At 48.6% G+C, this 26,663-nt stretch overlaps 1 protein-coding gene and 1 pseudogene across 2 annotated transcripts in view; one reads left to right on the plus strand and one right to left on the minus strand.

The window, feature by feature from the left end:
* Positions 1–4,903: 4,903 nt before the first annotated feature.
* Ggt5 (gamma-glutamyltransferase 5) overlaps positions 4,904–26,663 on the minus strand; it is a 28,215-nt gene continuing 6,455 nt past the window's right edge. Inside the window, exons 2-12 of one of the 2 annotated variants that reach the window (NM_019235.2) lie at positions 17,661–17,791; positions 17,358–17,453; positions 16,419–16,614; positions 15,762–15,919; positions 15,156–15,302; positions 11,150–11,286; positions 10,641–10,831; positions 10,060–10,166; positions 9,707–9,825; positions 9,473–9,583; positions 4,904–5,668 (exon numbers count right to left, since the gene is read on the minus strand). In NM_019235.2, coding sequence (NP_062108.2) covers positions 5,516–5,668; positions 9,473–9,583; positions 9,707–9,825; positions 10,060–10,166; positions 10,641–10,831; positions 11,150–11,286; positions 15,156–15,302; positions 15,762–15,919; positions 16,419–16,614; positions 17,358–17,453; positions 17,661–17,791 — 1,546 coding nt within the window. In that variant the 3' untranslated portion in view covers positions 4,904–5,515. Of the gene's footprint in view, positions 5,669–8,624; positions 8,959–9,472; positions 9,584–9,706; positions 9,826–10,059; positions 10,167–10,640; positions 10,832–11,149; positions 11,287–15,155; positions 15,303–15,761; positions 15,920–16,418; positions 16,615–17,357; positions 17,454–17,660; positions 17,792–26,663 lie in introns of those variants that run through there. The other variant, XM_087597269.1, reaches the window with a different exon arrangement.
* LOC120099053 (U6 spliceosomal RNA) lies at positions 6,443–6,541 on the plus strand (annotated as a pseudogene).

Raw genomic sequence — 26,663 nt, forward strand, 5'->3', positions numbered from 1 at the left:
CTTGCTTTACGCCCTGGGACTTGATTCCTAAGGGTTTTAACTTAGCACCTCCATTTCCTACTTTCTCAGCTCCAACTCTCTGGGTTAGTGTCTAAGGCGAATACAGGAGTCGAACTCATCTACAGCAAGCCAGGCACTGATGGCTGTTAAGCCGACTGCTGTGATGCATTCTGTTGAGATTTACTGACAGGCTTGTGGTCCCAGGTTGCATCCTGGCTAGAACAGACCTGCTTGACCTCACGGATATCAGACTCAAATGTGTCCCTGGAACCAGGCTCCTGTCACAAAGCCCCAAATGTGCTTCTGATGTTTTTGTCTGTTTGTGGTTTCCTGGGAAACTATGTGGAGTAACCATGCAGGTGCTCAGTTAATCAAGTAGAAAAGCAACTAATGGGGTTGGGGATTTGGCTCAGTGGTAGAGCTCTTGCCTAGCAAGCGCAAGGCCCTGGGTTCGGTCCCCAGCTCCAAAAAAAAAAAAAAAAAAAAAAGAGAGAAACTCAGAACCTCTCACCTCTCACGGGACAATAGGAAGGTAGCTCGGGAGCAAGATCCCATCCAGTGAAGGTTCCAGCTTGTAAAAATGAACGCCCATTTGAAAAGAGAGTCGTAACAACATCCTGCTTGGACAAGGCCATCCACAGAAGTGTTTTCCCAGCTTTAGTCACGAAGGTACTCAGGGCCCAGCACAATTTTGGTAAATGGGAGGCCATGCTAATTTTGTGTTTCACGTGGTATGAATTTTCCCAGGCAGGCAAAATGTGTTAAGACTGTCGTTGAGACTTTCACCACGGTTCCAGAAGGTCACGAACACAGGCTATGCGGGATAGCGTGGGACTCCTGGTGAGAAAACCCTGAAAAGCTATTAGAACAAGCCAGAAGGGGCCCTAGGTTCGGTCCCCAGCTCCGGGAAAAAAAAAAAAAAAAAAAAAAAAAAAAGCCAGAAGGGTGAAAGCTCTTCCGTTGGAGACAGAAACTCTGCTGAAGAAAGTTTGGAGCGGAAGTGACCCAAGAGGGAGCGGAAGTGGGAGCGGAAGTGACCCAAGAGGGAGCAGAAGTGTGTTGCAAATGATATAGCCGTAAATGGAGTGGCCAGGTTATCGAAGTCCATCGGTGCCTAGATGATGCCATTATAGACCCCGGATGTTGGGACTACTGCTGCAGGGTTTGGTGTTCACCCTGGTCCTTCCCTCTTCTCATCTCTTCCTTTGGGAATCTGAGTTTGGTAGAAAATGACTCTGTCATTTTGTTATTACTTTTTTTTTTCTCGTCTGAATGTGTGTTGGTATGTGTGAAGGCATGCTTGTGTAGGTGTGCATGCACAGGTGTGCACGCGGAAGATCGCGGTTAATGTCACGAGTCCTGTTGTCTTCCACTCTTCCACTTAAAACAGGGCCTCTCTCTCAGTTGAATGTGGAGCTTGCTGGTTCACGGTAGTCTGGCTAGCCAGTTTGCTCTGGGGAACCCCTGTCTCTACCTTCCAAATACTGGACCACCACCCCAATTCAGCATTGGTTCTAAGGAACCAAACCCCAGTCACCACACTTGTGTGACAAGTGCTTTAACCTCCAAGCCCGGGAATGTGTTGTCAGTAATAAAGGGGCTTATGAGACAGCTCGGGAGTTAAGGGTGCTTGCGGCCAAGCCCGACGACCCGAGTTTAGTGCCTGAGTTCACCATGTAGTCAAAACTTGCTCTTATAAGTTGTCCTAGGACCTCCACAGGCACTCTGTGGTGCGTGTGTGTAAGTGTAAGAGTGTATGTGTGTGCTCACGTGTGTATGCTCACTCTCGTGCTTATGTGAGCACACGCACGCATGTAAAAAAAATTTTTAGTGGGGCTGGGGATTTAGCTCAGTGGTAGAGCGCTTGCATAGCAAGCACAAGGCCCTGGGTTCGGTCCCCAGCTCCGGAAAAAAAAAAAAAAAAGTGTGTTTTATGAACTGTCAGGTGTGGACAGGGGCCAGAATCTTTGTTCCTTCTAAGGTTTAGTCTACTTCTTCTCTGTGGTTACCAAATCATTTCACTCCTTGGGTGTATTTCCTGTTGAATGCTTACGACCACAGTAGTCAAAGAGGAACTAGTCGTTTGTAGTTGTTTAAGTCAGTTGAGGCTTTTCAGGGGTTACTCTTGGGACTTCAGAGTCCACTGGCTTCCTCAGTCTTCCTCTATGAGGTGTGTCCTCTATGGGGTGGAGTCGGGATCTTGCTGACCTTGTGACTTCCCTTGAAACCACTGAGGACATTTCCTTCTCCGTTAACCCTCCTCTTACTCTGTGTTCACTAGATAAAGGTCAAACTTTGGATCTTTGTGGCCTCTCGAATCAAGAGGACAGGCGACTTACTTATTTAATTTTTGCACATTGGTGTTTGATCTGTACGTATGTCTGTGTGAGGGAGTCAGATCCACTGGCACTTGAGTTGCAGACAGCTGTGAGCTGCCATGTGGGTGTTCTGGGACATTTTGGGGGGGTTGTTTTTGAGACAGGGTTTCTCTGTATAGACCTGGTTGTTCTGGAATTCACTCTGTAGACCAGGCTGGCTTTGAAATCAAGAGATCCACCTGCCTCTGCCTCCCAGTGCTGGGAAAGAAGGCACATGCCACCACTGCCAGGCTAGGACAAGTGATTTAGCAGAGCTGTAGAAAGAACACTTGGAGAGGTGTCCTGCCATGTCCCTGACCTTGGGGAAAGGGCCAAACGTTGGCTGTCCTCTCAGCCTCTATATACTTACCGGTGTGGGTCTCCACGTTTTTGTTGTTGAGCGCTGGGAGTGTCAATCACGCAAGGCTTGAAGAAAGGTTTGGATATAGAAATATGTCTCACGGCTTTCTGATTTTGCTGTGGATTGATATTAAAGGTTAAATTGCCTATCACTGGTTTTTCTTTCTAACATTTAACTAAGTCTCCTGGTGACACTGTACATAGCCAGCTCTTTCCTTTTGAAGCTTGGGGATCAAATTCATTCCACTATACATCAAGGGATGAATTAGTAGGAACAAGGTTTGATTGCCTCTCTCAGATACAGCATGAGCTGCTATTCCATAAGAATCGGAAGGAAACCCAAACCGCCATTTTTTTTTTCTGGTAACAATCCGTCAGAGGCACGTGATCATGGCAGCATCGTTAAGTTCTTCTTAGAACCCGATTAGTATCCTAGGAAAAATAATCTCTCAAGAACAGAACTCCTCACGGAGGTCTGATGTCACCGCTTTGATCTGATGCGGAAAGCACACACTGACACTATCACATGGTCAGCCAGCAAATAAATCCACCCCTCTTGGATCAAAAGCACGTGAGTTAGGGTCCCACAGATGTAGCAGGAGGTAGAAGGGCGCGTGGAGCGAGATTTAGGAGCTTGAAGCATTCAGTTAGAAAATCAGGAAAGTGGGGCTGGGGATTTAGCTCAGTGGTAGAGCGCTTACCTAGGAAGCGCAAGGCCCTGGGTTCGGTCCCCAGCTCCGAAAAAAAGAACCAAAAAAAAAAAAAAAAAAGAAAATCAGGAAAGATCCCGGGGCGAGGCACAGAGCATGCGCAGTGAGAAACTCTGTTCGGAAGGAAGCAGAATTTTATGATCTCAAATCAAGGTGTGTGTGTGTGTGTGTGTGCGCGCGCGCGCGCGCGTGCATGCGTGCTGTGGGTGTCCATTCCTTAACGCAACATCACAGTGAAAATGAGAAATATCCGATCATTTTCAGGAACCTCACTTGACACCCCATTAGCTTCCAGCTCTTGGTTTTCCAAGCCGCTGATGCAAATATAGCTCCATTTTATGTAAAGGCCATGAGCATCTACAGCGATCCTTTAGGGAGGTCCTGGAACCAATCTTTCACAGACAGTGAGGGGTGACTCTAACATCTTTTAAGAGACCCTTGGGAGTCCCCTAGCTCCTTCCACCGTGTCGGGCTGTGAGGAAATGAACCCTCACTAAACACAGAATCTGCTGCTGGCGCCTCTATCTCAGACGTCCTGCTTTTCAGAGTTTTAAAAAACTTTTTTTTTTTTTCGGAGCTGGGGACCGAACCCAGGGCCTTGCGCTTGCTAGGCAAGCGCTCTACCACTGAGCCAAATCCCCAACCCCGAGTTTTAAAATTTTTAACGTTAGATTTATTCGCTTAGCATTATGGGTGTTTTGTCTACATGTAGGCATCCAGGCTGTATTGAATCCTTGGTGCCTATGGAGGTCAGAGAGTGTCATCAGACCCCATGGAACTGTAGTAAGAGATGGTTATGAGCCATCATGTACGCACCCGAAATCAAAACCTAGGTTCTAGCCCCACCCCTCAAAAAAGAGCTCTTAACAATTGAACCAGCAGGATGGACCTTTAAGATGCACACACCACACACATTGTTGTAGCATCCTATATGTAGTAACACAACTCCCTCAGGCACTTGGGGTGACACAGAAGTACCTGATACTCCCAGGGTTCATTTGCTCAGGTCCCTGTGGGGACACTTCCAAGATGGGCACCCTACCGAGCAGCATGCAAAGCTATCTAGGACAGTTTCCCACTCATCAGGAGCAGCGGTTCTTGGCCAGGGGTGACGTAGCCCTGTCCAGAGACAGTTTCTGTTGTTGCGTCTGGGGGTGTATGAGGGGAAGCTATTGTGTCAAGTGTGTGCAATGTAGGGACAGCCCCATGCCACGAAGGATGATGTCATCTCAGATGTCAGCACTGCCAAGCATGAGCCCTAGTCTCAAGAACATGGAGTACCGGGCTGGAGAGATGACTCAGCGGTTAAGAGCACTGACTGCTCTTCCAGAGGACCTGAGTTCAAATCCCACCGACCACATAGTAACTCAACAACCATCTGTAATGGGATCTGATGCCCTCTTCTGGGGGTGTCTGAAGACAGCCGCAGTGTACTTATATATAATAAATAAATCTAAGAAAAAAGACGTTGGAATATTAAGACCGAGCTCTGCTTTATCCAACCTTTTCCTGAGTGGAGCAAAACATAAGTACTACAAGCCACACTCCTGTCTTCCCACCAGCAGGCAAGACAGAGGGTGGGGGGAGCAGACACATTGCGAAACCCCCGGAAGAGATATTGTAGCAGGAGCAGAGTAGACGTGGGCGGTGTGCTTGCCCCTGTCCGCTGAGCCTTGTGAAGCCTGGCTCATCTCTTGGCCCCGATGGCAAGTCATGAAGGACCGTAGGAGTCTGTGGTGTGTTGCATATCACTGGGAACTATCCGAGGGTCCCTTTAACTGCTTAGAACCACTAAATCAGTTCACACTGTGGACTGGGAGGTACACCATTTGGAGTGTGAGCATGAGGCCAGGGAGGGCAAGGCTAGAAGAAACAGGGCAGGGCCACAGGAGGTGTTGGGACGGGACCAGGGACAAGTCAATCCTTCCCTCTTCATTCATTCATCGGCTGGGCTGATCCCTGTTCTTTTGGTCCCAGGTAGGTCTCAGAGCAAGGGATCCGGGTCCTGGAGTATTTAGACGTACAGCATCATCCATGTCAGGCACAGGACTCACAGTGGGCCAGATCCTAGCCCTGGGCAGAGCTGTCTTAGTATCCTGAAGCCTTTCCAGCCTTCCTCAGGTCAGATGCTGCATAGACACAGGGCCCTTCCTGAAACACAGCCTGGACCGAATTCAGGAAAACCGGCCTCTGGCTCTGGCTCTGGCTCTGGCCTCGGTCCTGTAGCCCCTTCCGAACCTCCTGAAGAAGAGAGAAGGAGCATCCCTGGGGAGGGAAGCTCAAGTCCCCCTCCCCCATGCACAAAGGAGTGGCTAAGCAAGAAATAGGAAAACATCTAAAACTGGGAGAGGGGGGTCTGAGGACCCTGGCTAGGGAAAGTCTGGGGCAGCACTGGTTCAAGAGCATGCAGTCTGTAACTTGAAAGTATCAGAGGGATGTTAAGAAGGCTGCACAACTCTGGGTGCAATACAAGGGTAATGAGACTCAGAACAAAGACCCTCTTAAGAACCAAGTTCATTCTGCTCCTCAGTCTAATTCGCTATGGCCCCAGAGGACAAATCTGAGGTCACCTAGTTGCTTCTGTTGAGAAGGTAGCTTTAGAAGACTTGGGCTAAGGGGCACAATTTTGAATCTCTTAAAAGCAATACCTTCTAGGGGTCCAGGGGTGCCCTGGAACATTGAGGAGGACAAAGTACTAGATACTAGGTATCCAGGCCCACCAATACAAGTACTGCCAAACATATAAGACAATAGTAACACAGACAAGAACTCAAGACCTAAGACACCCAGATATGCAGCAGTTAAACTCCTGGGAAGCTATCATTTCAGGGCTTATAAAGGGGTGTCTAGGAGAACCCAAAGACCCTGATCCTGCTTGTCCAGAGTAGTCATGTGGTCTGTTCTCAATTCAGCATCATGGATACTTTTTTTTCTTTTCTATTTTTCGGAGCTGGGGACCGAACCCAGGGCCTTGCGCTTGCTAGGCAAGCGCTCTACCACTGAGCTAAATCCCCAGCCCCCCTCATGGACACTTAAAATTGGATCCATATAGAAAGATTAACACAGCCCTTGCTTAAGGATGACTTGTAAGTTCATGAAACATTCTCTCTCTCTCTGTGTGTGTGTGTGTGTGTGTGTGTGTGTGTGTGTATTCGAATATATATATATAAAGGAATATTTATATATCAAGTCAGGTATGGTGACACATGCCTGCAATCTAAGCACTCAGGGGGCAGAGGCAGGGGAATTGTAAATTTGAGATCAGCCTAGACTACACAGTAGGTAGGAGGCTAGCCCAAGCCCAATTCTATCTCCAAAGGGGAACAAACTTGTATGTATCCAAGGATGCTAGAACCCTGAGGAGACACTCAGAATGTGAGGCCCTAATTGCTCAGGTGTAAGACTCTAAATCTATGAATGTCGAGGTAAAAATTAAAGCATGCCCTAGCCCTGAAGTTCTGAACGTTAAGGGCTTTCAGTTCTTGGGGTGTGAACCCCCTCACTGCTGTTTATCGTGTTATAGGGGGTCAAAAATCCTAAGAACCGGACTTCTTCAGTCCCATACTTCCACACATGATTTCAGATTAATGGGCCAAGAATTTTGCCCACTATGACCCGACACTCCACAGACATCCAGTTATGGTATCTGCTGTCCTTCTAATCAGCTGCCTCCTGTCTGACGCCATGAGGTAACATTTGGTGTCTTGAACTACTGGCACGGTGAGATCTGGAGGCCCTGAGGGGCCTAAGTTTTTCTGTACTCACTGTAGGAATCGCCCAACGGCCTTAGCATTAAAGGCCAAGCCCCATTGTGCTAAAGCCAGAGATAAAACTTTCAATCCTCAGGGGCTCCATTTCTCAGAGTTTAGCGGCCGAACTCCAAGACCTTCCTCTCCTTGATGGTGGCTTTTGCTTATAAAGGTCCTTGGAGATTTGAAGTCTCCCAGCCCGGGTTTAGAATGTTCTCCATGGAAGGCCCTAGATCTACATAACTGACATTCTGACAACCCCAGGGAGCCATGAATCTTGGCCTTATGGGACACTGGATTTCATTAACCCCCCATTCCCGGACTGTGTGTCATCATCTGAATCCTCAGAGTCGAAGATTCTCAGAGTGCCAAGACCTGAGCATGTATATTTGCTGAGAAAGGCTCTTCAGCTAAGAGTCAAGAGCCAAGGCTCCAAGAGTAAGGGCATAAAAACCACGTCTGGGACCTTGCATCCTCTAGCCATTAGCTCCTTGGGAACATCTCAGGTCCCCAGAACTCTGCACAGACCTCAGGTCTGGAACAACAAGGTTCTCAGCACAGATGCTGTTCAACTTACAGTGGGGTTTGAAGCCATCATAACTGGAAAATATTGGAAGTCAAAATGCTAGTACATATTTAATATAACTAACCTGAAGAGATGACTCAGCACTTAAAAGCGCTTGGGGTTTTTTGTTTGTTTGTTTGTTTGTTTGGGGTTTTTTTGTTTTTTGTTTTGTTTTTGTTTTTGCAGAGGATGCAGGTTCCATTCTCAGCACCTGCATGGTGGCTCACAACCATAATTCCAGTTGCAGGGGATCCAGTGCCCTCTTCTGACATCTATAAGCACCAGCCATGCATGGGGTGTTCGCACAGATATGCAGACAATATACTCAGACACATAAATCTTAAATCGTTTTTAAAAGGTAAGTTCGCCTCACCTATCAAACATCACAGCCTGCCTTGAATGTGCAGGGTACTTACTTTAGCCTACTGTGTCGTCTAAGACAAAGATCATTTTACTATAAAGTGTTGAGCACCTCACACGTAATTTATTGAGTACTGCCCGGAACCTATAAGACAGAATAGTTATTGAGGTAATCACCACTAATGGACCATGGGCGTTAAATGGTTCCCGTTGAGTGCGTACTTCCTTTTCTTTTTCTTTGGTAGCGTTGGCAGCTCGGGCATACTCTTACCCCGGACTACATTCCCAGCCCTGCGTCAAAGGCTTTTATACAACTGGAAAGTTGACTCAAACTATTATGAGGGAATTGTTTATCAATGTCGCTTCTTACTAAAAGTCTCCCGCTCTAAGGGGAGTTTTTAGACTTCTAAGGGGCCCCAGAGGTGGCCTTGGGAACCAAAACATAGAACTTTAAGAAACTCAAAATGCAGATGGTTGCAATGGTTCCAAAGACAAAGTTTGTGGCCTTGGAAAGCTAATGTCTTTTTAAATTATTTATTTATTTATTTTAAAAACATTTATGTATTCCTTCCCCCCCCGTGTGTGTGTGTGTGTGTGTGTGTGTGTGTGTGTGTATGCGTGCATAGCTGAGTATATATATGTGCACCATACACATGTAGGCAAGCCTGTGGAGATCAGAAGAGGACTTTGGATCTCTTACAACTTTCATAGAGCCAACATGTGGGTGCTGAGAAGTGAGACCTAAGTAAGACCTTAACCACTGAGCCATCTCTCCAGCCCCAAAGCTGCTCATCTGTTCATGGGTTCCGTCTCAGTTCATCCAATTAGCTTCAGAAAACGTCCAGAAAGCTAACTGTCTGGGAGAAAGGTGTTAGGTAACCAGTCAAGAGAATTCAGCCCCTGGTCCTGCTCCGGGGGCTTTGGCGGGGGGGGGGGGGGGGGGGGGGGGAGGGACACACCACACGTTTGGACGAAGTAACAGCATCATGACCTCTAATGCTCTAAAAGAAAATCCCACAGGAAAGAGCAAGCTCTTTCATTTATAAACTCTCAACTGTGAGTTCCAAAGTACGCGAGGGGAAAAAAAAAAAAATCACCAGGAAGGAACATCTACAGTCATCTGGCCACAGCTAGAAAAGCTAGCTTCTTGGGAATGGTATAAATAGAACAAGTTTTTAAAGTCCTCAGCCTGGGAGAAGCCCAGGCAACACCCTGCTCTCTGCCTGCCACCGGACAAACCTTTTGCCTTTCCTGTCCTCAACGCCTTGTGGCTCCTGAAGGTGAAGTGTACCTGCCTGACCCATGCAGGGTTCTTTACAGAATGCGTTGAGCGGCATGGGTTTGAGGAAGGACGTGGGACCTCGGCCTTACCTGGTTAAACTTGGGCTCATATTCCACGTGGCCCTTGCTATTCACATGTAGGATGGGCGCTGCGATGGCGTCTGTCAGGCTAAAGCCAAGCCACAGCTTATTCACGATAGCCTGGGAATAAGAGGATGCGCGCGGATGGAGGAGACACTGGCCTTCCCACCACGACACCCCCCACCCCCACCCCAGGGAGTTTCATGGAGAGGGCACACTCTAGCTAGGAGCCTTCAGACTCACCTGGGTCACAGCAGAGATGATAAGCTCCCCACCAGCCCCACCGATCACCAGCTTCGACCCCTGGACTTCGTTGATCAAGATGGAGGGTACCATGGATGATGGTGGCTGCTCACCTGGAACTGAGCCCCCCCCGCCCCCCAAGAAGCATCACCTCACCGCACCCTCCAGGAGTACCGCCCAGCCCGCCTTCAGGCATTTGCTAAGCACAGTGCTCAGCGATGGGGGCGGCCCACTCAGGGGTTAGCGGCCCCGCCCACCCCCCTCCCTCTCTCTCTCTCTCTCTCTCTCTCTCTCTCTCTCTCTCTCTCTCTCTCTCTCTTCAAGGGGTGCTCGGCAGGAAGCCTTGCTCTCACCAGGGGGAGGGGTGACCGTTGAACCTGGCTTGTGTCTCCAGCATAAGTCTAGTAGCTCGTTGTTGAGGAGGATGCCTGTCCGTGGGGAGTACACCATCGCTCCAAAGCTGCACATAAGGCAACGTGGAGCCTGAGTTTGGCTCGCAAGAACAACGGGGCTGTGACCTCTCAGGGCCTTCGAGTACCTTCCAGCACACCAGAGCCCAGCACCACCCACGGCCCTCAAAGATCCCCTTTGGCCCCCACATCTTTTTTTTTTTTTTTAAAGCAAGGTTCATGCCAGGCAAGACCTGGTTCAGAGCCATCTAGCAATAGTTTTTCTCTAGCAAGGGATGTCTCTAGTGCCAGACAAATAGAAAGGAAAACAAAAGGAAAGGCTGCCTGCTTAGAGATTAGCAAGAGGAGGTCAGTGGGTGGGTGTAGACCAAACTCTGGCAAAGGAGTCTGAGGTGTCAGGACAAAGAAGAGAGCCTGCCCACCCGCCCCTGAGCCTTGTCTGCCCCGCCCATCCCCTGCCCATCCGCCCCAGCCCGCTCTGCCCCGCCGTCCCCGCCCCGCGCCCCTCCCCAGGTCCCACACACGGTGTGTTGATGGTGCTGGTGGCTGCCACAGCGCTGCCGTCTTCTCCCAACACAGACACATGAGACGTGCCCATGCTGTTGCCCCTGACCCCGGACAGGTTGTAATGGCTGAGCTGGTGGTCACCACGGCCATCAATCTGCTGGCGGATGTGCTGGGCTAGAGTCTCCCGGAGAAGGTCCTGGGAGATGTTCTGGGGTGAGGAAGCAGTCAGCGAGTCAATGAGGAGCCAGGGGTCAGGGATGGTCCTCAGAGCAGAGGGCAGGATGAGCTCCTTCCCTGCTGGGGAACCCTTTCTCTGGTCTATGCTAGAGGGTCTTTCCTTTATTTAGCCTGTGTGAAGGCTATACCTATACCTGTTTATATCTACTACCTTGGAACCATTGCTAGGCGATCCCTGCCTAGAACTACAAAGAATTCCTACACCTTCCCTACTCCAGTCCTGACCCTCCCCCTTCATACTGTATTCTGGGGAAGGAGAGAGGACCCCATCGCTCCCCAGGAGCTTTACCTGTATCCCTGGGTGGCTGTAGGGGTCCCATAGCCGCCACCTCTGCCCTACTGCGAACTTGAGAGCCTCTACAAGGTGGTGGTACATGTTCACCTTCCCTTCAGGCCCGGCCACCGTCTCTGCAGAGAAGTTGAACCCTGGGGAGGTAGAGGGGTGCTGGAGGGTTCTCCGTGTAGTGGGGTGAATATTGGACCCCCAAAAGATTTACTCACTGTTATATTCCCAGAGTCCACAACTATCAATTTATATAGCATAAGAATTACTATTATATTTTATGACAAAGTGTTGAGAATTCTGAGAGGAGGCATTTCCCCCTGCATTGTGTAGTTTGTTTATGTATGCTAGCCCTAACTGGAATAATGTGTCTCTTTGTTTTTTTCCTCCAGACAGGGTTTCTCTGTGTAACCCCGGCTATTCTGAAACTTGCTCTGTTGACCAGGCGGGCCTCAAACTCAGAGATCCATGTAGCATTAATTAATTAAATAAAATTTGGTGGAGGCTTCCACATTATCTGCCCATGTTCTGGATTCTTTTTTTTTTTTTTTGGGTTCTTTTTTTCGGAGCTGGGGACCGAACCCAGGGCCTTGCGCTTCCTAGGCAAGCGCTCTACCACTGAGCTAAATCCCCAACCCCTATGTTCTGGATTCTTGAATTGAAAGATATATATATATATATATATATACACACACATATACATATATATGTATATATGTATATACAATATTATATATTTATATTTTATATATCTTTATATTTTATATATTTTAATATTTTATATGTATATATGTCTTTATATTGTAATGTCTAAAAATAATTCAGTCGCTGGGCCATTTTTTTTTTATTTTTCTATTTTTGTTCTTTTTTTTTTTTTTTTCGGAGCTGGGGACCGAACCCAGGGCCTTGTGCTTCCTAGGCAAGCGCTCTACCACTGAGCTAAATCCCCAACCCTCTCTGGGCCATTTTTAACCTCCACGTGGTTAATCCACCTCCCTCCAACATTCCCAAATTATTATTTATTAAATTCTATATTTCATCTTTGCTGCCCTGGACCCAATTAGGAAGCCACTCTCTCCCCCAGCTCCTACATGGCGGCTATGTTCTCTGTCCTGCACCTTCTCAGACATGACATCTTTCCTCTCCTTCTCCTGGCATGGTAGATGTCCTTTTTCTCCCGGTCCCAAGCCCAGAAAAATCCTAAGATTCGGCCTCTGTCTGCCCTGCACAGCCATTGGCTGCAAACCCGGCCTCTGTCTGCCCTGCCCAGTCATTGGCCACTGGCATCTTTATTTACCAATCAGAACCAACTGGGGGCAGGGTCCCTTACTATCTTACCTGCAAACATAACAGCCACAGATCCACACTCAGAGTTCTGACTGCCTCTGCCTCCCAAGCACCCTCATTAAAGGCAACGCCACTACACCAGGCCACATGCGTCTTTATAAGTCACACTCACAGAGACGAGCTGTCCTCTCCTGCCTGTGGTCTGACTTTCTACAGTTTTGGTTACCTGCAGTCAGTTACGGTTTGAAAATATGAAGTGGAAAGTTTCAGAATAAACAATTCACAAGTTTTAAACGTCATTCTGAGTAACACAATTAAGTCTTGCCCTACCTTGCTCCATCACACACACACACACACACGCACGCACGTACGCACGCACGCAGCACTGAGGCTGGTACCCAGAACATTGCACATGTCAGTTATAAATTCCACCACTGAGCTCTCAGGCCTATATGATCAGATCAATTGTCACCACATTGAAGTACTTATGTCAAGGTGACATATGGCCCCAGTGCACACTTCTAAGCTTGGTTCCAAGCTTGACCTACTGGGAAGGGATGGGAACTTTCCAAGGTAGGGGCAGTAGGATGGTTTAGGTCATGTGTTCAGTGGGGCTTGTGTTTTCTTCTCTCCTTTTCTTTCCTTCACTTCCCAGCAGCCTTGAGCTTCTTGCTCTAATGCAAGTTCCTGCCTTAATGTACCGCCACACTACAGGCATAAAAGCCACGGAACCAACCAAACCCAGACAGAAACCTCTACATTGAAGTTCTGTCTTTTGCTATGCATTGAAATGCTAAACACTGGCCCCAAGGCCTGGGGCCAAAGTCGAGAGAATTGGCAAGTACACGAATGACACTTTGTAACCTTGCCCCCCAAATTATCCCTGATTGGTGAATAAAGACGGATGCAGCCTATAGCTGGGCAGAATTGAGATAGGTGGGACTTGGGGTCCTGGGCTTGGGGTCGGAGGAGGACCAGGAAAGAGGAGAAGGTGGAGAGAGGAGGATGCTGCCGTGGGCTAGGTGAGTCATAAAAATAAGGCCACAAGGGCTGGCCAGTTGGGTAAGAGCTGCCCAGAGGGAACATGGCAAATTATAAAATAGGGTTGATGGTGGGGAAGTAGACATAATAGCTTAGAGGGGAGATACCTGCCCAGCTCTTGTGCAGATTAAGGCTTTAAAAAAAAGATTTATTTATTTTATGTATGAGTACACTGTAGCTGTCTTCAGACACACCAGAAGAAAGTATCAGATCCCATTACAGATGATTGTGAGCCACCCTGTCGTTACTGGGATTTGAACTCAGGACCTCTGGAAGAGCAGTCCAAGTGCTCTTAACCACTGAGCCCTCTCTCCAGCCCCAAGGCTTTTTATAAATATAAAAATTGTGTGTCTTTTATCTGGGAACTGAATGATCAAAGGCAGAGTAGGAGCCCTGTTTGAGATTAGATATTTCTACAGCACCTCTAAACCCCGTGTGACGAAATGAACCACGATCTCTCTTTGTAATCAGGTTTTATCGTGGGTATTTGTTATAGGCACAAAAAGCTGGCCCACAGCAGCCATGCTGGCAATTTATGTATCCCGAAGAGAAGCCCTAAGAGCTTCCTGTAGGTGAGAAGGCGTGTGTGGATGTCTTACTGCCACTAATTTATAGAAAGGGTTTCACACGTGTAGCCACAGGGAAGCATGTGGTGTGCAGAAAGCTCTGTGTCCTCTGCAGCGATGGGGAACAGTCTAGACGGATGCCGCCAAAGGCAAGAACAGCCAGCAGGTTCTCCTCAAGAGACCCTAGAGGGAATTAATTCATCCTGTGTGCAACCGGACGGGTGTCTTCTAGCTTCCAGAACTGTGAGGCCTCAGGCAGTCCCTGAAGGCTACGACTCTCTGCGCTTTTTCAGCCCCGAGCGTACACGCCTGACAGGCAGCTCTAGACCTGAAGAGCCTTCTGCTCCTGTGCCCCGAGACCAAGTCACATAGTAAGACAAGGGATGCCACCTCCTTCAGTACAATATAGCCCAGTTCCTGAGACAGAGACCAGCTCTAAAACTTACTGTCCTGACCACTGTCCTGGACAGTCTTAGATAGCATGTTATCTGTTAACCTAGTACGTAGAAAAAGACAGTGGTCATATGCTATGTCCTGAGTATCTCCAAGGGTTTACTGAGTTTGGAGTCTTGATCCCCACAGTTTCTACAGCACTGAGAGGAGGCTGGACCTTTAAGAGATAAGACTTGGGCTGGAGAGATGGCTCAGCAGTTAAGAGGACTGACTGCTCTTCCAGAGGTCCTGAGTTCAAATCCTAGCATCCACATGGTGGCTCGCTGCTGTCTGTAATGGGATCAGATGCCCTCTTCTGGTGTGTCTAAAGACAGCTACAGTGTACTTATATAGAATAAATAAATAAATCTTAAAAAAAAAAAAAAGAAAAGCAAGTAAAAGAGATAAGACTTAATAGGAAGTCTATAGGCCACTGGGAGGGGTTTGCTATTGGAATGGGCTTCGCATGTGACTCTTTGGTAGTTCTTGCAAGAGGGCCGTTATAAAGGAGCCTGGTCTCTTAAGTACTCTACCGCTGAGCTAAACTCACAGCACTAAACTTTTCTTGACAAGTAGCCGTGTCCGACAATATATTACAGTGATGGAAAGCTAATCAACGTGTACCCCCAAAGTCTATGATGAGCTGAGAGCTCAGAGGCGAGAGGGGAAGCCAGAAAAGTTCTCACCTTTCAGCACGTTGAGAATGAAGCTAAGAATAGCGCCCCCTGCCGGCGGCGGTGGAGAGTACAGGGTATAGTTTCCTAGGGCCATCTCCAGGGGTTCCACCACTTTCGGCCGGAAGGCAGCCAAGTCCTGAACCGTCAGCTGGCTTCCTGGAGAGAGACGGTGAGAGCTCCAGGTATATAGATGGGGATGGCCAAAGAACAGTCAAGAGTTTCTACTCATCTCAGGACATAGGAAGAAGTTTCTCTTGCCTGCTAGGGGTGCAGCCTCGGACGGTTGATGGGCAGAATGGTATAGGGTGGTGGACAGAGAACAAATGAAGGTAAGTGAGAAATAGGAGGCAGATGGTCAGCTCGGCCACCCAGGCCTGGCATAGCCTCTTTACAGGTAGATATGCAAAAGTTCCACCAATCGAGGTTCTTGACCACTGAGACCCCTTAAGGCTAGCAACGAGTAGGCTAGACTACATGGGCCCCTGTCCTCCCCGGAATCCCTGGAGCACCCCGTAGTACTGGAGGGTCTGGGGAAGGTGTGACTTTAACCCCCGATGCCCAGAACTCGACTCTTTCCCTAGCTGGGCTGGGTGTTGGAGTGTCCGTTCTGCTCACCTTGCCAGGCAATGTCTTCCACCAGCGTTTGTCCCAGCTTTCCGGTGTATAAGACCTCTGCACCCTCCTTAGCCACAGTCTCCAAGGTGTTGGCCAGCGCAGGCCATGGGAGTGGGTCCTGAGATCTCAAGGTTTCTGTCCCATTGAAGAAGAGCTGTCTGGGGAGTGGGGGGGGGTGTGGAGGGGTGCATAGGAGGCAACCTCAGGCTGACGTCAGATCCCAGCGGACACTCCCATTCCTGCTGAGTTCTAGAGAAATCTTCAGGATTCTTCTCGGGGTAACGGCCACGGTCCCAGCACAGGGGAACTGGCTCTCTAGAAGTGGGGGGCTGGTGCTACCACCCTCACTCTGGGCTACAGAACCTTTCTGGTTACTCCATTACCTCCTGGGAGGACCCCCTCAGTGAGCTAGCTGGTCAAGACGGGCTATCTGCCATCCCCAAAGCCAAGCAGAAGGAAGCCAGAGCCATTGGAATAAGCTGCCCTTAGCCTAAATTAGGTTCTGGCCAGAGACTGAAAAGCCAATGCTCTCCTGATTGCAAAGGGCTTTGGCTCTTTAGGGTCAACCCTCCTGCTGAGGACAGACTGAGGTGCCCCGGGACTGTGGCTGAGCTCAGGCGGGATACCGATTTGAGGGCTACCCCCCGCCATGCTCACCTCAGGGTTGATGAATTCAAGCAGGGCTGCAGGAAGCTGGTGTTGAGGAACTGACTGAGGATAGGGGGCACACGGAAACCCTCTCGGAGCAGGGCAATGGTGGGCTGGAAAAGCTGAGCCCAAGGCAGGCGGCCGTATCGGCGGTGCGCCTCAGCATAGCCGCGGAGCTCACCAGGAACCCCGATCCACTGGGCCCCTGCATAACATGCCCCTTTCCTTAGCCCAGCGCAACACTCTCATCCCAGCTTGGTCTCCCAGCTTCTGGAGACCAGCTTGACCATACTGCTCCCGGCATCGCCCTCTTGCGGCTCCCCATTGCCTTCCACATAAAGTCCACATAGAATGCTACCAGGCACTGATCACTCCCACTCCAGAGCCCACTCTGCCCTCACATAAACTGGACTTACGATTCCTATTCCACCGACCCATATCCATCGGGCTCCCCAAGACTGGTCTTCCCCTTGGAACATCCCCTTATTCAGGGCCTCTCCCAAAATAATCTTTCCAACACACCCCAGGTCAGGGAACCAAGTCTCCCCATGCTCAGATGCCGTCCCCAGTGCCCAGGGTTTTACAGCCTGTCCATAAGACATACTGACCCCTTGGGGGCGCTGTTCTGACAGATTCATAGCAGAGTGAATTAGATTCTCTAAAGAACCCTTTCTAAAATTTGACCATGCTCCAGTAAGTATATTTACAACATAAAGTGGATTTGATTTTTTTTCTTTCTTCGTATGTGTGTGTGTATGTGTGTGTCTGTGTGTGTGTGTGTGTCTGTGTGTGTGTCTGTGTGAGGGGGGTTGTGGGAGGATGGTGGGGCGCAGACATCGGAGGACTGGGAAGTGAGTATAATTGGGGTACTTGATGTGAAATTCCCAAATAATCAAGAAAAATATTCCGTTGTGGGGGTGGGGGGAAGAACCCTCCCCCAGGTCTTACCTGTGCACAGTGGCAGGGCATTTGTACACTGGTCTAGCAGTCTCTGGTCATGGCTGGCTGGCACTGTCTCCCGAGCATTGATGACCTCCACCTTCCCTGGAGTTGAGATGGCATGAGCCATGGCCCCAGTTTGTTCTGGGTCCTGGCTTCCATTTCAGTGCTAACCCATGGAGCACTACCTATCCACCAGGGCTTCGCACAACAGAGACAAAGGCAGCGCAAAGGGTCTCAGGAATACCCAGGAGGAAGCACGCGCGAGAAACAAGCCCCGCCCCATTGGGGGCGTGTCCCGTGAGGGCCCACCTGTAGATGCATTGTAGATGGTGAAGACGACCCCTCCGCCCAGGCCCATGCTCTGAGGGTTAACAACACCGGTACAGATGAGGGCAGCAATGGCGGCGTCCACAGGTGAGCCCTGCTGCTGGAGGATGACTCTGGGGACATGACACAGAATCAGAGGCCTGGCTTCCCTACCACCCCATCTCTTCCTGGGCCCATCTGACTGGCACTTGCTGGGAAACAGCGACAGACTGATGGTCTATCGGCTGGCACCAAACCCCCAAGGGAGGTGAGAAGACTCGCCGAGCTACCCACCCCCACCCCCAATCCAGTTACTCACCATCCCAACGATAGATTGCTAAGTCTAATGGCATTTCCACATCCCTGAGGCATATATAAGGTGGTTTACAGTTTACAAAGGAGCTTCCAGGAACACTGGCTCATTGCATCAGGTAGAACCTGGACCCCCTGGAACCCATTCTGAGACTCCACTGTCTAAGCTGGGTTTAGTGGGTGACCCCAGGATCCTGCGCTAGGGTCCAGGACTTGGATTAATGAGTCACACTCCTTTTTCTTTGCCCCCCCCAAAGCCTAAGACAATGCTCTTGGGGACAGCTGACCCCTTATCTGTCCAAGGGTCAGGTCCTTCAGCTTCAAATTGTTGGTGAGACTGGCCTATGGCACAGTGGCTACTGTGACAGTCTGCACCACTCACGAAGGACGGCCCCTTTCTTCGAACGCAGAGGCCCCCCTCAGCACCTCGAGGATTACCATTTGACCTCCAGGTACCGCAAGGAACTCAAGACCCACAAGAGTGGACCTAGGTCTCCTCCCGCAACTCCGTGGGACCTCCGACCCCACGTCTTCCCTTGACTCCATTATCTGTGACCCAACCAGTCCACCCTGGACTCTGCCACACTGTGACTCCTTAGCTTAAGTGCTAGTATACCTGGGAACGCCATCATCACACATGTAATCCTGGAACATAAAGGAGTCAGAAGTATGAATGAAAACAAGACTGCTATCATCAGGCAGAGTACACCTTCTTTAAAGACTGATTTCTGCCTGCGTGCGTGCCTGCGTGCCTGCGTGCGAGCATTCTGTGTGGTGGCCAGAAGATGGCGTTGGATCCCCTGGAAGCTGGAGTTAGAAGAGGATATGAGTGCTGGCCCATCTCTCCAGCCCTATAAACACAGATTCTTAACAATAAAACGTCATCAACAATGTCGAAGGAAGGATCGTGGAAGAGACGGCCTGTTCCCATCAGAGACAAGTTCTCATCTCTGCTTGAGGCCACTCGGAGCGCCTATGCTCGCTCTCGATTACCGCTTCCCAAAAGCCCTTTCTACACTCAGCTTCTTCAACCGCCATCTTGTATTTTTCTCTTACCTCTCTGAACTCCTAAAGTTGAGTCCTTGGTCCATATTACCTTGGTCCATTCTGAATTTACTTCTTAACCCCGTTCTCTTCCCTAAAGTTGAGACCTTGTGCAGCCATCTACAGATGCCTTGCTAGGGGTGTGTGGGGTGGGGGCAGGGAGCACTGGACACCCCCATGACCTAAACTACACCTTTTCTTTCCCTCCCATCTCTATCCCCGACAACAGTCTAAAATTCTTATTTTCACGGGCTTAGAGAATGCCATGACCATTTGCCAATTTACGCTGTCCGTGGGAGTCATCCTTGATGGCCAGTCTTTTCCACTCCTGTTGACCACATGGGAGGTACTCCATGCCCAACACCATGGTCCAAGCTATTAGTCACTGAAGAGTTTCTGGGTTTCTTCAGTGGCCTGTTGTACTTAGCCTCCCATGTCTGCCTGATTTCTGTACATTTCAGTAATCTGGCCACTGGCCCCCAGATATCCAAGTATTGATGACTAGACATTTGAGACCAAATTCCCAGAGAGAACTAGTGAAACCATACAAATCAGAAACACATGCTACCAAGGCTTCGGCAGCAGAGAGAAAGTTCATGGTGAGGGAGGAGGGCTTGGCATCTGCAGTGCTTTTCCCTGGAAGAGATTGCTGTCTTTACACAGCTCTGAGGCAGAGCAGTGTGTCAGCATCCTCTGACCGCTCAGGAATGGGGAGGTGCTCATGCCCTACACACCAGGATGGGTCCTTCTCTAGATTTATCCAGAATTCGACTAGGCCTCTTCATACAGGGGCCCAGCTTGCAAACCATCTAGTTACTGGAACTACGAAGGAGATGGCAGAATTATAATCCTAAGGCCTTAAGACATTCAAGGGGCTGGAGAGATGGCTCAGCGGTTAAGAGCACCCGACTGCTCTTCCAGAGGTTATGAGTTCAATTCCCAGCAACCACATGGTGGCTCACAGCCATCTGTAAAGAGATCCGATGCCCTCTTCTGGTGTATCTGAAGACAGCTACAGCGTGTACTTATATATAATAAATAAATAAATCTTTAAAAAAAAAGATATTCAAAAATTACTTTTATTAATTTATTATTTGGGGGTTTTGGTTGGGTTTTGTCTTGTTTGCTTGTATATTTTAGACAGAGTCCTAGATTGTAGCCCAGGCTGGCTTCATACTTGGGGCGATCCTCCTGCCTCAAGCCTCCCAAGTATTAGAATTACAGGAGAGGAGGACTAGGTTTAGTCCAAAATTATGTTTAACAGGTTGGGTGATGGGTGCCTACACACACCTTTCATCTCAGGTCGTGGGAGGAAGAAGCAGGCGGATCTTTGTGAGTTCAAGGGCAGTCTGGTCTACAGAGCTAGTTCCAGGACAGCCAGGGCTATGCAGAGAAACCCTGTCTTAACTTCCTCCCCTGAAAATTTTATTTTTAGCAGTGGTTACACATGTTTTCCAATACTAGGTGGCAAATGAAAAAGATAGTAAGAAGATGTAACAAAAGTAAAAAATAGGGCTGGGGATTTAGCTCAGTGGTAGAGCGCTTACCTAGGAAGCGCAAGGCCCTGGGTTCGGTCCCCAGCTCCGAAAAAAAGAACCAAAAAAAAAAAAAAAAGTAAAAAATAACTGAGGATTGAGTAAGCACAATCTGTTTTTTTTTTAAATATTTATTTCATGTATGCCAGTACACTATTGCTGTCTTCAGGCACACCAGAAGAGGGCATCAGTCCTCATTACAGATGGCTGTGAGCCCCCATGTGGTTGCTGGGACTTGAACTCAGGACCTCTGGGAGAGCAGTCAGTGCTCTAACCACTGAGCCATCCCTCCAGCCCAAGCACAATCTTCTTAAAAGATCCACAGGACCCTAGGTTATGAAGGCCACAACTTGGTTTTTCTGTCTCTGTCTTTCTGTCTTTTCTCTCTGTGTCTGTGTCTGTGTCTGTGTCTGTGTCTGTGTCTGTGTCTGTGTCTGTGTCTGTGTCTGTGTCTGTGTCTGTGTCTGTGTCTGTGTCTGTCTGTCTGTCTGTCTGTCTGTCTCTCTCTCTCTCTCTCTCTCTCTGTGTGTGTGTGTCTCTGTCTCTCTGTGTCTCTATCTCTCTCTTTTTTTTTTTTTTTTTTTTTTTTTCGGAGCTGGGGACCGAACCCATATCTCTCTCTTTATGTAGCCCAAACTGGCCTCGCACTTGTGATTCTCCTGCCTCAACTTCCTAAACACCAAGACTTATAAATATGTCACCATACCCAACTATGAACTTCCAAATAAGTGTATTTCAAGATACAAAAGCCACGGTTAGACATTTCAAGGCTGAGGAACGGCTCCGTGGGTCAAACCACTTAGCACTCAAGCCAGATGATTTGATTTGGTCCTTGGAACTCATGAACAATTAGAAATCCTGCAGGGACCTGCCATCTCTAATCCCAGCATTCCTATGTCCAGATAGACAGGAAGCACCAGGAAGTTTACAAGCTAAGCTAGCCTAGAATATTCGGTGTGGCAGACAGGAGAGACCCTTTTTCAAAAACAGCGTGGGAGATGGGAAACGCCTTGTGAACTTCTTCTCTCACCTCCACATGCTGCAGTGACCCTCGTACCTCCACAGTTACATGCAAAATAAATTAGTTTTGTTTACCTGTTTTATTTGAGATGGGAACCTCACCATGTAGCTAATTATGGCTAGCCTTAAATTTGCTACGTAGGCCAAGCTGGCCTCAATCTTGCAGAAATTCGCCCACCTCTGCCTCCCAACTGCTGGGATTAAAAGTATACACCTCCACGATCAACTTAATTAGGAATAGGCAAGCAAAGCTGGGAGATGGCTCAGTGGTTAAGAGCACTGACTGTTCTTCAGAGGTCATGAGTTCAAATCCCAGGAACCACATAGCGGCTCACAACCATCTGTAGTGGGACCCAATGCCCTCTTCTGGTGTGTCTGAAGAGAGGGACAGTGTTCTCACATATATAAAATAATTTTTTTAAGTAAACAAAAAAAAAATTGCCAGTGCTCTGGAATTAGGAATCCAATGCTAATAGCAGGTTAGGCACAGACATGAGAAAACATCAGTGTTGGGGTTGGGGATTTAGCTCAGCAGTAGAGCACTTGCCTAGCGAGCGCAAGGCCCCGGGTTCGGTCCCCAGCTCCGGAAAAAAAGAAAAAAAAGAAAAGAAAAAAAGAAAAAAAAGAGAAAACATCAGTGAAGTATAAAATAATAATAAGCTAAATCTACTCAGGAGGCTAAGGCAGGAAGATTGCTTGTGCTGTAGAGCTTGAGGCCAGCCTAGCAACCTAGTAAGACCCACGCCTGTGAGAAAAAACAAACAAGGGCCAGCAAGCTGGCTCAGCAGGCAGAGGTGCTGGTGTGCAGACATAGCAACATGAGTGGAGCTCACAAGTGTCAGAAGAAAGCCAGCTCCTAAGAACTGTTCTCCGACCTCCACTGGTTCACTCTGCATGTGTGCCTACACACACACACACACACACACACACACACACACACAAACACACACACCCGCACACACACAGTTACACACGCACACAGACACACACAGGCATATGCACACTCACACACAGACACACACAGACACACACATTCACACAGACACACATTCACACAGACACACACAGATACACACACACACAGACATATGCACACTCACAGAGACACACAGACACACACACAAACATGCACACACAGACACACACAGATACACACACAGACACGCATATCAGACACACACATAGACACACACAGATACACACACACACAGACACACACATCAGACACACATATAGACACACACAGATACACACACACAGACACACACAGATACACACACACAGACACACACATACATGTGCACATGCACATGCACACACACACAGACACACAGACATATGCACATACAGACACACACAGATACACACACAGATGCACACATACACATGTGCACACACACATGAACACACATACACACCCATACACATGCACACACAGACACACACAGGTGCATACACACACACAGACACACAAACATATGCACACTCACACAGAGACACACACAGATACACACACAGACACATGCACACACAGACACATACACAGACACACACATACACAGGCACACATGTACACACGTGCACACACATACACACACACACACATTTACATTACTGTGGTGGTTTGAATAAGAATGGCCCCCACAGGCTTGTATATTGAATGCTTAGTCACCAGGGAATGGAACTGTTTGACAGAATTAGAAGGATTAGGAGGCGTGGCCTTGTGAGAGGAAGTGTGTCACTGAGGGGTGGGATTTGAGGTTTGAAATGTCAATACCAGGCTCAGGCACTCTTGTTCTCTTACTCTGTTCTTTCTCCCTGTCTGTCTGTCCGTCTGTCTGTCTGTCTGTCTGTCTGTCTGTCTCTTCCTCCTCCTCCCACACTCTGCCTGTGGATCAGGATATAGTGCTCAGCGACTGCTCCAGCACCATACTTGTTGCCATGGTCCCTGCCCTGATGACAATGGACCAACCGTCTGAAACTGTAAGCCAGCCTCCAGTTAAATGTTTCCGTTTATAGAGCTGCTGTGGTCATGGTGTCTCTTCACAAAAAATAGGACAATGACTAAGACACACCCACCCCCTGACACACTCACATACATACACACTTACACACACAAACACACTCACACACTAATATTCTCACACAATTGCTCTCATACACACACATACACAGCAAACAGGGTAGAGAAGGAGAGAACCTTCAGAGAATAAATTGAGACACAGGAGATGTAGGAAGGAGGTAAAAAAATAAATCACAGGACACAGAGCTCTGTAAGGACAGGGGTGAGAATGGGGAAGAGCCAACACTGAAGAGAAAGAGCTGAGGCCAGGCACAGTGGCGCACAACTTTAATTCCGGCACCCGGGAGGCTGAGGCAGGCAGAACTCGGGAGTTCCAGGTTAATCTGGTCTCCAGATTGATTTTTAAAAAGAACAAAAGAAGGGGCTGGGGATTTAGCTCAGTGGTAGAGCGCTTGCCTAGGAAGCGCAAGGCCCTGGGTTCGGTCCCCAGCTCCGAAAAAAAGAACCAAAAAAAAAAAAAAAACAAAAGAAGACAGGCAGTGGTGGTACATGCCTTTAATCTCTGCGTTCTGGGACACTGAGGCAGGTGGATCTCTGGGAGTCTGAGTTCTAGGACAGAGAAACCTGTCTTCTTAGAACACCATCCTCCAGCTGGGCATGGGGACCCAAGTCTTTAATCCTTGGGAGGCAGAATCTGGAGGAGAATGGCAAATTCAAGGTTGTCTGGTCTGTCTAGTGACTTCTAGGCCAACAGGGATACAGAAATAACGGAAAATACACATCATACATACATACATACATACATACACACACACACACATACATACATATGCATACTGTGCTTGGTTAGGTCTTGACTTCAGGTCTGGCTAAAGTAATAATGCAAATTGATCCTGAGACATCTGGGACTAGTAGACAGGAATGCTCGCCAAGATGGCCTAGTGTGCCAGGGGAGGTCCCCCGTGTTTGAGAGGTTTAGTTCACAACTTGGCACTCTTGGGTAATGGTGGAATATTTACGATGTGTCTTAATTAGTGTTCTATTGATGTGATAAAGACAACATGACCAAGACAACTCTTATTTTTTTTTTTTAAAAAAAAGCATCTAATTGGGGGCTTGCTTATGGTTTTAAAGGGTTAGTCCATGATCGTCATGGCAGAGAGGAGACAGGGATAATGCTGGAACAGTAGATGAGCGCTTTTGCATTCTCATCCATAGGCAGCAGAGGGGAGGGAGGGGAAGGGGAGAAAAGGAGAGGGAAGGGAAAGAGAGGAGAGAGGGAGAGGGAAGGAGAGGGAGAGGGAGAGAGAAGAGAAGAAGAAGAAGAAGAAGAAGAAGAAGAAGAAGAAGAAGAAGAAGAAGAAGAAGAAGAAAGAGAGAGAGAGAGAGAGAGAGAGAGAGAGAGAGAGAACATGCCCGCAAGAGAGCACAAGAGAGCACAGGAGGTCTGGCTCCGCCCACCCCTATTACCACATAAGGGCAGATCTCCTAGTCCTTCCCAAAAAGTTCCACCAATTGGCACTAAGCATTCAAATATATGAGCCTATGGAGGTCATTCTCATTGGAACCACCACAAGATAGGTAGCCTCATGGGAGGTCTTCTGGGAACTGGGGACATGCCTTGATGCTCCCTCCCTAGCTCTCCAGTTTTTACCTCAGCCATGAGGTGAACAACTTTGCTGTGGGCCGCTCCAAAACAAGACTAACAGAACGATGGGTAAAACCCCTGAAACAGTAGGACAAACAAATGTCTTTTTTATAGGTGATTTCTGAGGTATTTGTTATGATAATGGGAATCTGAGTAACAATACGCATAAAAGATCTCAGCAGTGGGCTAGAAAGATGGCTCTATAGGGCAGAACAGTAGTTGCTCTTGCAGGGGACCAAGGTTTGATTCCGAGTACCCATGTGGCAGTTTGACCTCTGAAGGCACCGGGAGTGCACGTGGCCGTATACACACATGCAGCAAAATACTCATACCCATAAAAATAAAATAACTAAATCTTTAAAAATGTGTAATCCCTCACTTAAAGGGATTCCTGCTGGTCATATTATGATAATATGAGCATTTAAAAGAGGAGGAGAAGAAGGAGGAGGAGGAGGAAGATGAAGGGAGGAGGAAAATGAGGAGGATGAGGGGAGGAAGAGGAGAAAAAGAAGAGGGAGGGAGGAAGAGGAGGGGAGGAAGAGGAAGAGGAGGAGGGGGAGGAGGGGGAGGAGGAAGAGGAAGGGAGGAAGAGGAAGAGGAGGAGGGGGAGGAGGGGGAGGAGGAAGAGGAAGGGAGGAGGAGGGGGAGGAGGAAGAGGAAGAGGAGGAGGGGGAGGAAAAAGAAGAGGAGGAGGGGAGAAGAAGGAGGGGGAGGAGGAAGAAAAAGTAGGGGAGGAGGGGAAGGAGGAAGAAGAGGAGGGGAGGAGGAGGCAGAGGAGGGGGAGGAGGAGGCAGAGGAGGCGGGATGAGGAAGAGGAAGAGAGGAGGAGGGGCTGGATAGGACTTAAGAGCACTTGCTGCTCTTCCAGGATACCATAATTCAGTCACCAGCACTCACATGGCTGCTCACCACCATCCATAACTCCAGTTCCAAAAGACCCAGTGCCCTCTTCTGACCTCCTAGGGCATCAGGCACACAAGTGGTGCACATACTTACATGCCTGTGAACTTCCAGTCGCATAAAGTATTTCTTTAAAGAAAAAACAAACAAACAACCCAAACAAACAAAGTATATATAGCACAATGAAACAGGGCAACCCTCCAGGAGTCAATAGTAACACTCAGGAGTGTAAGGGTCAAGGAAGGAGATCATGGTTAGAGAGCATCACTAATTAATAACGAAGAAATCATAAATTTGGGAATTCGCTTTTTTGTTGTGCCCCTCTCTTTGGTCACGTGGCACTCCACCCCCACCCCCACCCCACCCCCACCCCGCCCATTTGCAGAGTCTGCCAGCAAGAGGCCATTACCAGATGCCTAGATCCTGGACCAGTGCCCTGAGTCAAGATAAGCCTCTTCTTTATGACTTAGTCAGAAACAAATTGTAATTTGTCCTCGTGTGTTTCTTAAGCTGTATCTCAAATA

Source organism: Rattus norvegicus, chromosome 20 (assembly GCF_021556685.1).
Source record: "Rattus norvegicus strain SHRSP/BbbUtx chromosome 20, alternate assembly SHRSP_T2T, whole genome shotgun sequence".
Lineage (NCBI taxonomy): Eukaryota > Metazoa > Chordata > Mammalia > Rodentia > Muridae > Rattus > Rattus norvegicus.